Below are 15239 nucleotides of genomic sequence, written 5' to 3'. Positions count from 1 at the left end.
TCGCCGGAAAATTATTAATCGAGTAATCGGCTAGTCGATCCTTCGCCCAAGCTCCATATCACGCGCCTTTTTACCTGCGATTTTTCCCTCGAAATTCAACGCTACCTGGATGTATCTACCCTGGTTCGAGTCAGTGACGCGTGCTTGCCGTGCGAGACAATTCGTGTTATCATCGTCGGTTGGTATTGGAAAAGTAATCGCGAAAATAAGATCACGTGGAAGGAGCGTTGCGAAGGAAACGATTAAAGAGGCAACGACAAAGGTGACCAGTTTCAAGATAAAGAATAGAGCGACTAGTTCGCACGCAAGTTCGTCAGGATCGTCGTACGTTATACGTTTTAACTAGAAATCGGTCTGCAACGGAATAGATGAATTTGTAAGTTCGTGAAATTCCACGCTTCGAAGAGGCTCGTACGATCGGTTCAAGACGAAAGTGAAAGAACGATTTTTGAGGAATCGCTGTTCGAAATTTTCCGCGCCGTTTATCGATGGATCAAGTTGCCGAGACAAGAAAAACGACAAAGTTGCCGGGAGAGTGGTTCTCCTGGAAATTTCTTGGCCCAATTGCAGCGACGTTCTTCCGTGACTCGAAAAGCTTGTCGGTAGGGAAAAGCAAATAATTTAACGAATCCGGCGACCCTGATATGGAAAACTCATATCGTCGGTTCAAGGTATCGCGCGTATCGATCTCTTTGTAGACAAAAGTCTGCGAGTCGGTTCCAAAGAACATCTCGAAACGGGCGGAATCAGGCCACGTATACAGTAGCCTTGAGCGGAATATCGAAGACGTCGAAGATATTCACCGACTTTTCAATCTTCCACTCTTGGCACACTTCTCGAGGAGTCGATAAAAAAGACAATAGAAAAATAGCGGCCGACAGAGCCGGTTAATCGGTCTACGCCAATCACACGTGCAAGTAGATGCTTGAACCTATTGAAATATCCTTAAATAGTCGAAACAAAATTGGCACGTTCGGACCGAATAAAATGGCCGAAAACGAAATAACTCGCTGTACATATAAATTTGCAAAGTCTCTTGATCGATCTAAAACAAAGCGGCTAGCGAACGTTTTTTAAATATTTTTAAATGACTTAAAAACGGCGTGAAAATGGGAGAAAAAAAGGAGCAGAGAATAGAAGGGGAGAAAGAGGAAGTGTATAAAACTGTATCGTACGCGAAATAGATTTGTCCAGGGTTACGGAATGAGTTGAGAAATCGTCGCGAGCGCTGAATTTTCTCCCATAAAACGTTCCCCAGGGGATAAGCGAGTAGATCACCCTGTATACGGGGTGGAATCCGTTTCTCGGATTTTACGAGGTCCCGCTCGAGATCTTTCTTTTTCTACTTTCGTCGGTTCTCTCTCTCTCTCTCTTTCGCCCTTTAAACCTCCACCTCTCCAATCGCGTTCCTCTCTTTTTCTTTCTATCGTTATTCCACTCCTGCGCTTTCCTCGTCTCGCTTATTCAGACGTTTGACGGAACTTAGAATATAAACGACCCCAAACCAGGCCCTATCGATACGTCAGCTTCAACAGGGGGTAAGGAATGATAGATCGACTTTTTCGACTGGCAGGGTGTAAATATGCGGTCTCTGAAAGACAGCTTGATGAGACGGTTCCTGTTCGACGCCGGAAATCTCTCTCTTTCTCGTTCTCTCTTTCTCTCTCTCTCTCTCTCTCTCTCTCTCTCTCTCTCTCTCTCTCTCTCTCTCTCCCTCTGCCTGCCCTCTTGATCCTTTACCTTCGACAGGGAAATCGAACCTTCGAATCGCTCGACTTTTTCGTGAAACTCGGTCCCACGCGAGACTGGAAGAAATCTCTTCAACAAGAAGATCAGAAAAGTTAGAGAATGCAATGTCCCGTGCAACTCTGAGAAACCTCAACTTTAAATTGTCGCGTTATACGTCGACGCTATTCCGTCGCTCGGATTTCATCGGTGCAAATGTTGGATCGAATCAAACTTACGTCTAATTTGCCGCAGGTGAACTTCGGAGACGTTTTCATCCCGGCGAACCTGAAAGCGCCGAAGGCCAGAGTGCTGCCTGAATTCTCGAGGTTGGCGCACGGCCTCCGCAGCGGCAACATCACCATCTTAGATTGCAAAACCATTTACATCCCGAATCTGCATTACGACGGCGCCGGTCCTGACGCTTATTTCTGGGTTGGAAACGGCTCGGAGCCCAACACGTTTGGCATCAAAGTACCGAGCGAGAGACAAAGGTACGTCGTACTTGATCCATTCCATCCGTTCGAACTTTCCTTTAGACTTCGTGCGTTACGAATAAAAAACGAGCATTCGCATTTTACAGCTTGGCGCCATTAAGTGGTTATCAAGGAGCGGACATAGAAATCGTTCTGCCGGCTAACTTGACCGTGCACGACATCGACTGGCTGTCGGTTTGGTGCGTTCAGTTTAAGCACAACTTTGGACACGTTATGATCCCGAAGGACCTCGACGTTCCACCGGCTCTTGGACAGACAAAGATCGCGGTAACTGGAAACGAACTGTTCGCGAACAAACTGAATTTCATTTCTTAGTATTCATGCACCTGTTAAAAAACGAAAGTTACGTTCGTTCAATTGAATCTGACATTTCATTAACGAAATGTATTTTTATCGGGATAGCCGCCTTGGTGGTACGATCCTGTAAGTAACGTAGAGTCTATCAAACAGACGATTTCCACGTGTCAGAAACGATCATCCGTTTTAAATACAAGCGTGGCTCCTATATAAAAGGCAAAAACTCGCGTTGTTTTTGCAGACAAGCAGCACGCCACCACCGCCGGACAAGGAAACGCCGCCTCTGTCGAAACTCGAGCTGACCAATTGCAAAGAGTTAATGGAGGGCCGTGTGCAGGTCCAGTGGGAGATGATAGGAGACGATATCCAGATCAGAGTGTCCGGCCGGATCAACGAGGACCAGTACGTTGCGTTCGGTTTATCCGGTCGCGAAGGAAAGCCCGAGATGATCGGTGGCGACGTGGTCGTGGTCGCTTACGACAACAGAACCGGTAAATTCATCGCGGTCGACTATTATTTGTCGGATTACGCTCAATGCGACGGCAAGAAGGGTGTGTGTCCCGATGAAAGGGTCGGAGGGAAGAACGACGCCGTTCTTGTGCACGGAGAACGAAAGAACGGCGTGACGACAGGTAAGAAATTACTTTTTCAATGATCGCCAAAAGCATTTGTACTTATCGTGACATTTATATACGTACTAATCAATTAGGACAAAGCGTATTAAATTTATTTATTTCGTTCATCGTGGAAGATTACAGCGTGACGTAACGTTCGCGATCAACATTTCAGTTACTTATATGAGACCTATGAGTACAAACGAGCCGGTAAAGGACAGAATGATCCCGAACACGGAGACGAGCGTAATCGCGGCGATAGGACCTCTGAATATGAGAGGAGAAGCCAATGCTCATCACAGTTTCGACAGGACGAACGAGGACATTCGTATTGATTTTACGTCGAGGAACGTGCACGAGTGTACAAATTCCCTCTACAACCTCCCGGACATGTCAGACATCGAACCCTGGCCAGCAGCCGTAATCACCAACGAAACTACCTTCAGCACGAGGATCGGACCCGCTGGTGGCAAAAGAGGATACACGAGGATCACAGGTATCCTTGCTTGTATGCTACGTTCGTTGGATAGCTTTTAAAACGAGTGTTAACGAGAGAACCTTGGGCTATTATTTTTAACAACTCGTTTTATCCCGTATCTTTTTTATACGTTCGTGTCGTGTTGTTCGAATATCGTAATGATCGGCGATTAAAACGTAGGACAACCTGCTTGGGGAATCGCGTGGTACATCAACGACTTGCTGATCCCTGAAATCACAGTGGAGAGAGGACAGACGTACACGTTCATAGTCGAAGGTGGGAACGATCCGGCTAATCCAGCAAGGCGAGTTGAAATTTCAAACTATTATTAGTCCGGTTTGTATTCTGTTTCCTTCATTTCGCCGCTCCTTCGATGTTCGATAATTATAGGAAATTCGTAGCGCCGGCATACGTCGTTCACTGCCATTCGATTACAATTTTCCATAGAATTTTCGAACGTATCGTCGAAGCCATTGTTTTACGAACTGTTTCTTTTCGAAATTACCTGCGAAATGGTAAGTTTCTGCTTCGCGTAGAGTGCAAGAACGCGATTTCTTTCCTGTAGGTACCATCCATTTTATATCACCGACAGTCCAGAGGGTGGATTCGGTCAAAAGACCGAGACAGAGCAAAGGGCACAGAGAGTGTTTGCTGGAGTAAAATACGACACGGACGGATATCCTTATCCCACGGCGGCTGGTCGTTACTGCGAATGGGTTCACAAGACGGTAGACATGAGCGCGGATATGGAAACTTTTGAGAATTTCTTTGAAACCCTTAGACTAGAGTGTGACAAGGGTGAGCCCGCTAAACTCGTTTGGACCGTGGCTGAAGATACTCCGGATTTGGTCTATTATCAGGTACGATTCATAAAGATACAATCGACATCGTATGAACGCGAGATCGACGCTTTTGCCATGATCGTGTCACGAATAAAGAACGTTATAAGAACGAGAACAATTTGTCTCCGCAGTGTTACACGCACAATAACCTGGGCTGGAAGATAAACGTTGTCAACAGCGCACACGCGGCCGTGCCGTTACTGTCGATGGTTACAACGACGTTCGTCGTCGGTATGTTACAATTCATAAGATGAATTAACCCTTAAACATTGCCTAAAACAATACGCGAGGAGTTACGAGCGTACGTGCGATCGCAAGGCTAGATCTGAAAGAAAACGAGACGAAGGGAAAGGTAAATTCGGATTCGAAGGAAACTCGCGTAGATAACGACGGTGATAAAACAAAAACAAAAAAAGGCGATTGTTAAAATCTGCTGAACACGATACAAGGTTGTAAGAAAGTACTTAGCTCGTAAGGTTTAATCGTACGTAACAGATTAGCAGAATATTTTTAAGATCTCTATCAGATTCAATATTTCATATTATACTATATATATGTATATGTATATGTATATGTATATTTATATATACACACATATATATATATAATTATATATATTGTATACATACATACATACACGTATTAACACGGCACTTGAGGAGAACGAGATTCGAGGTGATTTTTAACGTTTAAGAATTTAAGAGACTACTTAGGAAAAGGAGAGCGAGAATAATTTCTGACAATAATAATAATTCGGGAGCGGGGTATAAACGTGGATAATTTCTGACAATAACGTGAAACTTGTATTGTTCATCGTGGGTACAGGGAGGGATATTATAATTTATCGAGCAGAATCGATCGGTGTAGATCGATGCGTATATCGGTGATAAACGAAAGAACGGGGAAAGTATCCGTGGTACATGTACAATGTAAATTTTGCACAAAGCTATAGTCGAGTATAATGTAACATTAAAGATCGAGTAGTACTTAAGATATACATTTATAAATGCTGTCGACTTGACAATAATACGTAGGGTAGTAAACGATGAAGGAATCGCTGAAGAAAAAAAAAACGGGGAAATATGTACAAGGTAACGTCAGACATTATGTAATTTAAGGGTGATACAGTTGCAAACTATCCCCTATACGTGTAACAATGCTATAATATGTACATACTATAGAGTGGACCTTCCTAAAACGGAATGAAAGTATAAAATGTGCCTTGGGTACAGATAATGAACTTCTCTAATTACACGAATTAGGAACCACTCGGACAAGAGATACCCTGTAGTACTTAGGAGCTGGTTTCTTGCGCGTTGAACGTATCCGTACGTGGTCAATTCATAGAACCGAATGTTAACGCTGATGTTTCGTTTCGCAAGGATGTACCGAGTGAAACAGTTTAGTCTGTTTTACCTGGGGAATGCAATCGAAATCGATTCACAAAGACGTAACGACAAGCGAACAGGTAGCGTGATACGTGCAAGGAATGAGATGTCGTGCAACCAAGAAATCAGAAAAATACATAATCACTCTAGAAACATAGAGATTAACGAGGTAGCAAAAAAAGAAAAGAAACGATATATCTCTCCCTCTTTTTAAACGTGAATAATAAAAACTATGCAGTGTCCAGATTCTAAGTAACGGGGTGTCCTCAAAATTGCCAGCAGCCAACAAAATTCTTTGCAATTCCGATTGCTTAACGCACGAAGACCAGCCTGTATTTAATTACATATGCATTCATACCTAACATAAACATTATATATATATATACATACACAAAAACACACACACGCACACACAGATATATATATATATATATTAAACATACATACATTATGCGAGGTACTACATGCATAAATATGAAAGAAAATTTGGAAATTTACATCGTTTAGCTGTCAACGTTGTCCAGTTTGTATTCGTCCGCGCTTATCAATCGCGATAACCAAAATGACAATGACGATTGGACAAATACCTAGCACAACAGTTTATACCGTTCTGCTCTACCTTCGATTTACGATGGATCAAAGGGATCGGCTCCACTTCGAGCAACACGTGTAAACAAGCAACGAATACGCACGTTGGACATCGTTGCTCGAGCTTTTAAGCGAGATGCGTCAAAGAAACAACAGTGTCAAGTAAGGATACTACGTATTACACGCGTTTGTAAAGTTAATTAAACGACCATAAGGCGAAGCCGAAGATTCGTTTGATCGCCGTGTCGATTGAACGCGTCCGGATTGCGGTATTTCCGGCGATGCTCGACGGCGATCCTCCAGAGAATACCACGCGATTCCACATGATTTTCTTCGGATCTGTACACCTTAGAATAACGCATCCTCGTCGCCATTTTCGTTCTTCTTCCTCGTCTCACTGCTTTTCTTCGTCCCTTCTCCCTTATCGTATCTGTTATTCTTCTTTCTAAGCGAGTCCTTCGAGAGAGCGAGGCGGATCGTAGCATGTAAGCGGATATAAAACTCCTACTTCTGTGAACGACAATAATATAATACCGACTTGCCGGATCGGAAATTCAGAGGGGCTGCTCCGATGAATCCAGCGATTTACGCGCGAGCCGCGAGAGAAAGGAACGTTTCGAAAGACGCCGGACACGACGAAACTCGCTGTCCCGCGTTTCCCGCTTTTACTCGAGACAATAAACGAGCTGTTGAAACCGTAAGGATCGATCGTTCGTTCGCCAATGTTACTCGGACAATAACGCGATTAATCGCGACCAAAGAGTTCTATATTTTATCGAGGGGATGGTAAAACGTATCCGAACGACGATCGCGACGATCGAAAGCAACGCTGGACGATATTCGTGGATACGGTTTACCGTTCTAAATTTTGAAATTCCGACAATAATCACGCTCGATCCTTTCAAGTACAAACGTCCGATAATGATCGATCGCGTTTGTCGGTTATTAGATCGGACAACAGATACGGTGATTCGTCAAAGGAATGGCCGCGCGAAGAAAACGCTCGGTCGTAGGACAGCAGACGCCATTCGTTAGAAGACAAATATGTATCTGTACGGATCAATTATTCGAGTTGTAAGTGTAGAAAAAGAGAATTTAAACGGCGCACAGTTCCGCCGGCATTAAGCTACTAGCTGTAAACGAGTGTACAGAACGAACGAAAGTTTTAGATAGGAATGTAAAGATCTTCTCTTTTTAATAATCTCGTCTCTCCTCTCCTCTCCTCTCCTCTCTTTTTCTCTCTGTCCGTCTCTTTCGTGTATATGTGCACTTTCCGCGCGACTATTTCTCTCTCTTTGTCTCTCGTTTTCACTTTGTCCCGTAGAATATTCACGGAGCAGCCCGAGCGATGTCCCTCAAGTTGTTAGCAGTTAAGGAGAGAGAGAATAAAAAAAAAAAGAAAAAAACGATAGTTTAGAAGTTAAGCGAAAACCACGTAATTTAAAAACCACGTAAGAAGAAAATATGAGAAGAGAATGGAGGATATGTACGAGCGTCGAAGATGATCGTACGGTCGATCGGCCGTCGTTCGGATCGACGAAACGACGTACTTGGTTTCCAGTGTACGACGTTCGAAGCGTGAATTTCGAATCGTTAGCGATTATCTTATAGCAGGTAAACACGTTTACATTTTGTGTCTCTCGTATCGTAGTTCAAATAGCGTTTTACTCGTGTAACTTTCCTTCCACAAGCGTCGATCCTCTCGTCGAGGAGGAAATCGACGAATCCAAGAATCGATTAACTCGAGGAATTTAAGCGAAAAAGAAGAACCTAAAAGGCCGATAGAAGCGCCGTATTCAAGCGCGTTCCTCCCTGTGTAATCCTTTCTTGGCTCATAGTTTCGAAGAACTTCTCTATTTGTTATACCCAGTTTTGTCCCTCTACTATACCCGCTCACATATCCCTACGAACATATCCCTAATGTAAGGCTCGAAAGGTTTCAGACGAAACGTTCTCGATTAGTGTTTTATTGGATGAAAGAAAAGACAACAGCGGACTGTCGTTTGAATTGGAACGTAAGGAAATTGCATGGACATTGTCGAGAGTCCTCGAGATCGGCGTTTGTATCTCTGATTTTTCGCAAATGCCATCTGACGGATATCTCGAACGATCGGATGAAGAAATAAGAAAGGAAAAGACGAACATGGCGGATCGACAGATACCGCTGACAGAGATGCGCGAAGAATCGAGATCGATCGGAATTGATAATGGGAAAGATCGAGCGAGTGGCAAACGAACCGTAGAGATAAGTAAAGAAGAACGTTCGAACTAGCGATTTTAATAGCGTCGATCGATCGAACGGATGTATAACACTGTCAATATGTATGTAACGACAAAGGTCTTCTTGTTTCAACGATGTATCGCGAAGAGAACTGGAAGGCTTTTAAAAGTGGATATCTTTGTGAATCTTATCCTTGTCGTAGAATATATTTTCACACTTAAGAACACGGCGTCGAGAGCGAGAGAAAAAAAGGGAGAAACGGTATATCGGCGCTTCGGCTCTTTGCGCTCTTGTGAAACAGTCTGCTTTCTTGCTTTCGCTGATAAAGTACGTCTACGCGTGTGACGTACGTGTGAAGGAGAAACGAAAGATGGAGGACGCGTACGGGTATGAAGTTTAAGAGTCGCAAAACATTCAGAAGGATTTTATTCGCCAGCGCGATACGAACAACGTACAAAGTGGTGTCGATAAGAAAGAATTGATTTATTACGATAGACCGTCCTCAGTTGTGTTTAACAAATTCTAAGGATCTATATTTTTGAACGACGAGTATCAATGGGCGAGTGCCACGATGTTTTATCGTTAAGAGAGAACGCGTCGACGAGAGACCGTGTTTAAAAATCCGATCGAAAGTAGTAGAATGGCCAGACGCGAGTGCGAAGAGTCGAAGGAGAGAAAAATTCGTGAAATCCATATCCAAGTATCTGTAGATAAGTCGTTTTCGAACATGCTGACACCCACCCATTAGTGATTAGTAGGTCTCGTAGAGGATGACATAGCTCGTGAAAGTTTAAACGAAGAAACGAAAATAAAGAAAAAAAAAAAAGAAGTAAAATATTTATCAACTACTCTATCCGAGAAACGTGTCGAGAAGAGGAAGAAACGAAAACGAACCTGATTCTGGAAAGTATGCGAAATGTTTCGGCGAATTTATCCAGCTCTCGCGTGAACAAAAAAGTAAAAAATATAACGTAGAATTATCGAGAAATGGTAAAACAATTGTCAACCGTTTTTTTCAACGTTTACGTGTTAGACTAGACTAATCAACAAAGTAACTCTATTAATCGTGTACTCGTATTACTGTAAAGTCGATTCAATTGTCAAGGTCCTCGTGTTTTTACGAGACACGTGCGAACATGGTTTTAAGAACATATCGAATTTTTTCATAATTTAATCGTGCATTGTGGTTTATGTTATTCAAAGAAAAAAAAGAAAAAAAGAAAGAGAAAGAGAAATGAAAGTACCTAAATAGTTGGAATACCAGCTTAATTTAAACGTTTTGAATGTAATGTAATCGTTGATTGCGTTTATCGAACACCGAACTACTCGCACGTGTCTGAAGTTTATGGCCATCGTGAATGCGAAAATAAAACGCTCTGGTCCAGAGTGTAAGCCTAACTGCATACAAAGATGTATACGAGTTTGAATTTCGATGTCAATGCAGTGTAGTGCATTTTAAGCCGTGTATGTGTATAATGTTGCACGTGTCGTCGTTTCTTTTCATCTTATTTTTGTCTGTTTTCGATCCAAGAATCTTACTCGTGGTGAAATTGATTCTGCACCGAATAGATTTATGTATCATCGAGCGAGAACAGATATTGTGAAAATATAAATGCTCGGACAACTTGTTTCACGACGCTACAACTATTCGCATTGCATCATTGAATATATACATTCCTTTTAAAATCTTCAAACAGTTATTTCTCTGATTTCGGTGCTATAAAAATTGTTTTGTGCGAGATTACTAATATATTTGAGGTTAATCGATCAACTTAATAAGAGCATTGTAGCTTTCTGAAATAAGTTCAATAATTTGCGAAACGTACTATCAAATCAAATTTTATTTAATTATCAAACTAACGATCAAATTTGAATATAGTAAATTTTTTCAATAACTGTCCACCAAATATGTATAAATAATTTCACGTTCTGAAATTCTACGTACTGGCTAAGAACCCTAAAATATGAAATGAAAGTAATTCGGATAAACATGGAGTAAACATGTATATTTTGGTCAATTATTCCGTGATATACATATCTTTCTAGTTTCGATTCATTGGTGAATAATTACAAGTAATCTACGAAAGCCTACTTGATCCTCTGATTCAGCTACGAATGAAGATATTTCCGTGCAATGTTAACATTCTCGATATAGTCTATACATTGTACGAGAATAGGCGATGGTTCGTTTATAATATCGGTTCATTTTTTTTCTTTCTTTTTCTTGGTCTCTTTTTTTACGGAAATAAAGAGGAAAGTAAGACAGCAAATGTACGCATAAAACCACATAGAGAGAAAAATGCTCTCAAAAAAAAAAAAAAATGTTATGAAAAGACTGCTCTTGCCGGCAAAAAGTATCAACACCCTATGAATATAGAAATAGAGACTCCAATGTACATCACGCATCACGACCACCTTCGTTCTTTATCATGATTCTTATCTTTTCGTTCGATACATAAAACCTTTGAAAAGGTTTCCTTTGAAATTCTATATACAAATAAACACTTTTGTATGTATTTATCCACTATACGCAGATCCACGTCCGAAGGATACCAACGATGTGTATGAGATTTAGAGGTGACTAAACTATAGAGAAAGATCGTGGAATTACGATGATTATTATTATTATTCGAATGAAAATATCTCAGGATAATGTATGTCCTTCATTGACCCTGAATTTCTCCGCAATATTTCACGCGTTAAATCTACAGCTTTGACAGCGCTACATTTATTAATGATTGGGTAAAAGGAGCATCTAAATAATCATGAAGTATATAATATATTATGATTATGAATTATTGAACATTGTATCAAATTTTATATTCACTTCTTGTGGTTGACAATAAACTGGTTTTATAAAAAAGCTGAAGAAATTTTCTATACATTTTTTCGATATTAAAATTCCAATACGTTGTTTCGTTGTTACATATACAATTGAATATATTCCTTAGCTATTTATTTAATTTTGCTAAATTTATTTCGGGTATCCCCAAGGATCTTTCTTTTGATCCATTAGGACGAGAGAAGATTCGCAGATTTTCTTAAACACTTCGCGCAGTCTTCCTTTTTGGAACACCTGAAATAAATTAAAGTATCGATTATTTTACCTTTCAGTTTTAGTACGTATTGATCGTGTACGAACGGTGATATATAGTATCAGTATGTACCTTATAAAGTTGATACTGTTCAGAGGCAAGAATGTCTGCCAATTGTATACATTCAGCGTGTTCATTCATTTCGGTCATCACAGAATGTAAAAGAAGCGTAACTTTTGGAATACAAAGTTGCCGTAACTTTTCCATTTGATGCTCGCGGGCCGCTTCTTCAGGGGTACATGATTCCTCGTTATTGTTATTTGAATCAACCAACCAACCACCATCCGGGAATAACAATACGTTAAACAATAATTGTTTCACTGCCTATAAGATTAATAATATTAAAAATAATTAACAATCTTTATTTCGTATTAATATGATAAATTTTATTTCACGAACCTTCGTATGATGTTGCATCGTAGACTTCCACCTTTCCATTTCTACGTTGTATTGTGACTTTTTATGTTCATATGCGACTTTTTCGGTGAACGTCGCATATGCGGGTAACTCTTCTAACGGCGTAGGCTTTCCATGATGATAATGAGAAAACCATTCGGCGAAACCTTCTTGGGCATCAAGATAAGTTTTATAACAAAGGTATTCTCGAATCGTTGAAGATGCTCTTTTCGACAGATTATTTGTCATCGTGAGATTTGTTAAAGTACCTTCTAGCGTTGGATATTCAGCCATAATAGTTTCAATGGAATCTACTGGAATCTATAAAATTTGACAGGCAAAAAATCATCGATTAAAAACAACTGGAGAAACATTTAAAAAGTAAGGAATCGTTCAACTTCGTACCTTGTTAAAAGCTTTTCTAGCAGCGTCAATTTTTTCATTTGTCAGAAAATATCTTATAAGAGCATTAGTTTGCGACAATGCTTCTTCCCGTTGACTTTGATAAAATATCAACCAATCCAGAGCATTAATCTTGTCAACGTCCGCGTCAGTCATAGTACCTTTCAAATCAGTGGGATCGACGTCGATGTTCTTAGAACGTATACTTTCTACTACTAGTTTCGTAATTGCCTCTACGTTTAGATTGGCATCTTCTGCTGCAGATAAGCATTTTTTCCGTTGTTCATAATCTTTTATAGTCTCCAAATAACTGGCATAATTTGTTATTTGAAGTTCTTGAGGTAACATAGCTGTATAGAAAGCGATTAAAATTGGATCATCCATTTCGATCAAAACGCGAACATATGCCAACAGAACTTTATCTCCAATTTTATCTTTTGCATTTTTCCCAATTTGGCGAAAGAAATATATCAGATGCGCTAAAAACCTTAAGAAGTGAGGATCGCAAGACTTCGAACATATCATGTCCTCTATTTCTTCCATCAATTTCGGTATTTGATCCAGTATCAGATATTTCTGAATAAGGTGATCGGGTTTATTCGATTGTGCTCGAATATCAGAGTTTTTCGATGCGTGAAGTTCTTTAAATACATCTTTTAACGAGATCTCATTTTTCCAATAATCGTCAGGCATGTCCGTAAAACTTTTTGCCACTAGATCTCTCACTTCCCGTTCTACTTTAATGTCTAACAGTGTTTTCATATAAGCCCATAGTGCATCTTGCCAAGAAGACGCCACTTGCAGCATTTGTTGAACATTTCCACAAAGACTAGCATAAATGGTGCGATAAAATTGACCTGAACGCGAAAAAATTTTAATTATAACATGCAGCTTGTGATAGGTCATGTTTAATAGTACAGATAATAAAACAATCATTACCTACACGCCTTTCTTGAGAAAGTTCCCAAGCGCATAATTTCCAAAGACTTCTATTAGGATTTCCTTCAATAGGTAATTTAGAATCAGATGATGGGTTTTGATAGTTAGGATCATGATGAGGTATCCATCCTAACAGACAAGCAGCTCGCCAAGGTTGTCCACAGTATTGAGCTAATGCTTGTGCTTTTTGAAGACGACCGCAGCGAACCTATTTAAATAAAATATATTTTATACATTACATTCTTTTATATATTACATATTTAAATATTTTTCGATTAATTCTTTATTAAACATCTTGTACCTCTATGAACATTCTCTTCTCCATCCTTGCGTCATCTTCCCTGTCTAAATCATGGAGAGGTTTTCCTTCTCTTATTGGAGCATCCGGATCTAGAGATGATACCAATGGTCTGGATGAACGAAATGGAATTTGTTCTTTGTCTTTATACATTAATAATTGCCTCACAGTATTTTCCCATGCGACTGTTTTATCTGTGAAATGTTCAGTGATTGGATATTTATCCGCTTGGTCTAATGCATTTTTCTCCAACCAGTCAATTATTAACTGGTATTCTCTAATGTAACTTTCAGTTTTGAACAAATTATCTATTACAACCTTTTCTGATATGTATGTATTATTTTCGACTGGAGTAGAAAAATTGAGACTGTTTATTCTATTTTGGTACAAACAATAAATAAGTCTCCATGTGTTCCTTTCATTTTCTAAAGAAATTTCATCTTCCGATATTTCAGTAGTTTCTACTTTTGACTGCATACCTAAAGGATAAAAAATATATAATTATATGCAAAATATAATACTAAAATACAAAGTCAATACATACACTATAATTTTCTATGTACCTCTCATTATATCTAACGTGTCTGTGCAGTTTTGTATAAAATCTGCAATAGTATCAAATACCTGTGCCTGTGAAAAGTTTGCCTGTAAACTATGTAAGAAATCATAGAAGAGTTTAGACATAACATCTCTCCAAGGTTCCCTTGCTTTTAAAATCATGCCAGTCGCACTACTATCTTCCATCATTTCTCTCAAGGTAAATTCACTTTTTTCTGAAGCAGCCATTATATCTCGTACTTCATGAGGAGCAAGCGTTAATGAAGTATCAATATCCAAAAGATCATGAGCCTTAATTAATCTTGAATGAAGATAGGATTTACCCGACATCCTTGAACTATTGATGTCATTAAAGTTATGAGAATCATCCACATCTTTTCGTAAATAATTAGTGTTTTGTAATGATAATCTTTTAGAAGGTGTACTTTTTCCGCTTAACCTCAAAAATGACCTTCGTTGAGCGTTTTCTTGACTAAGCATTTGAATAGATTGCTCTAAGTTCTCATTGCTATTGTTTATGGTATCCATTTTGAAACATAGACTTAAAGATCTAAAAACGTTTATGCCAGACTACTTATTTCATTCAGATAGAGAATATTCACAACTGTAGGATATTTAATAATCGTACCGGTTTTCAAATTCACAGTAGGTACTAATGGCGGGATGGGGATAGGGAATTATTCCCATGTAACGAAATTCCCTACATCAGTATCGCATAAAGTTCACAATCGAGTACAAAATATGCACTTTTTTATATTTACGTTGTAATGTATTGTTAACATGTAATATTTAATATGATTATATTTTCTTCTCTCATGTCGGACATGTATGTTAAAAAATAAAAGTATTACAAAGATTTTATAAAATGTAATCAAGTAATAATCTCTCAATATTCTCTATT

The 15239-nt window shown here is 39.5% G+C and overlaps 2 protein-coding genes across 5 annotated transcripts in view; one reads left to right on the top strand and one right to left on the bottom strand.

Moving 5' to 3' along the window:
• LOC117156109 (protein Skeletor, isoforms B/C) overlaps positions 1 to 9449 on the top strand; it is a 53920-nt gene extending 44471 nt beyond the window's left edge. For 3 of the 4 annotated variants that reach the window (XM_076620177.1, XM_076620176.1, XM_076620175.1), the window contains exons 5-11: positions 1981 to 2219; positions 2309 to 2489; positions 2761 to 3151; positions 3309 to 3629; positions 3792 to 3915; positions 4177 to 4471; positions 4585 to 9449. In XM_076620177.1, the coding sequence (XP_076476292.1) occupies positions 1981 to 2219; positions 2309 to 2489; positions 2761 to 3151; positions 3309 to 3629; positions 3792 to 3915; positions 4177 to 4471; positions 4585 to 4707 (1674 nt within the window). In that variant the 3' untranslated portion in view covers positions 4708 to 9449. Of the gene's footprint in view, positions 1 to 1980; positions 2220 to 2308; positions 2490 to 2760; positions 3152 to 3308; positions 3630 to 3791; positions 3948 to 4176; positions 4472 to 4584 lie in introns of those variants that run through there. The other variant, XM_076620178.1, reaches the window with a different exon arrangement.
• A 1188-nt stretch (positions 9450 to 10637) lies between these two features.
• Positions 10638 to 15040, bottom strand: Nup107 (nuclear pore complex protein Nup107). The gene is made up of 8 exons (XM_076620174.1): positions 14967 to 15040; positions 14344 to 14888; positions 13784 to 14259; positions 13483 to 13690; positions 12547 to 13400; positions 12145 to 12462; positions 11818 to 12069; positions 10638 to 11726 (listed from the first exon to the last, which is right to left on the bottom strand). The coding sequence occupies exons 1-8, from the start codon at positions 15023 to 15025 to the stop codon at positions 11625 to 11627; spliced, it is 2814 nt and encodes a 937-aa protein (XP_076476289.1). The 5' UTR covers positions 15026 to 15040; the 3' UTR covers positions 10638 to 11624.
• Between the last annotated feature and the right edge of the window lie 199 nt (positions 15041 to 15239).

This window comes from Bombus vancouverensis, chromosome 7 (genome assembly GCF_051014615.1).
Source record: "Bombus vancouverensis nearcticus chromosome 7, iyBomVanc1_principal, whole genome shotgun sequence".
NCBI lineage: Eukaryota > Metazoa > Arthropoda > Insecta > Hymenoptera > Apidae > Bombus > Bombus vancouverensis.
Note: the sequence above shows the minus strand (reverse complement) of the source record. Positions and strands in the feature narration are given on the sequence as shown.

What these genes read in the sequence shown, in the direction of transcription:
- Nup107 (XM_076620174.1), bottom strand. Translation starts at nt 15,025, where the DNA reads ATGGGAATAATTCCCTATCCCCATCCCGCCATTAGTACCTACTGTGAA. An exon ending in CGATGCAACATCATACGAAG is followed by an intron (nt 12,070 to 12,144) that starts GTTCGTGAAATA and finishes TTAATCTTATAG; the next exon opens with GCAGTGAAACAATTATTGTT. An exon ending in AACAGTATCAACTTTATAAG is followed by an intron (nt 11,727 to 11,817) that starts GTACATACTGAT and finishes AATTTATTTCAG; the next exon opens with GTGTTCCAAAAAGGAAGACT.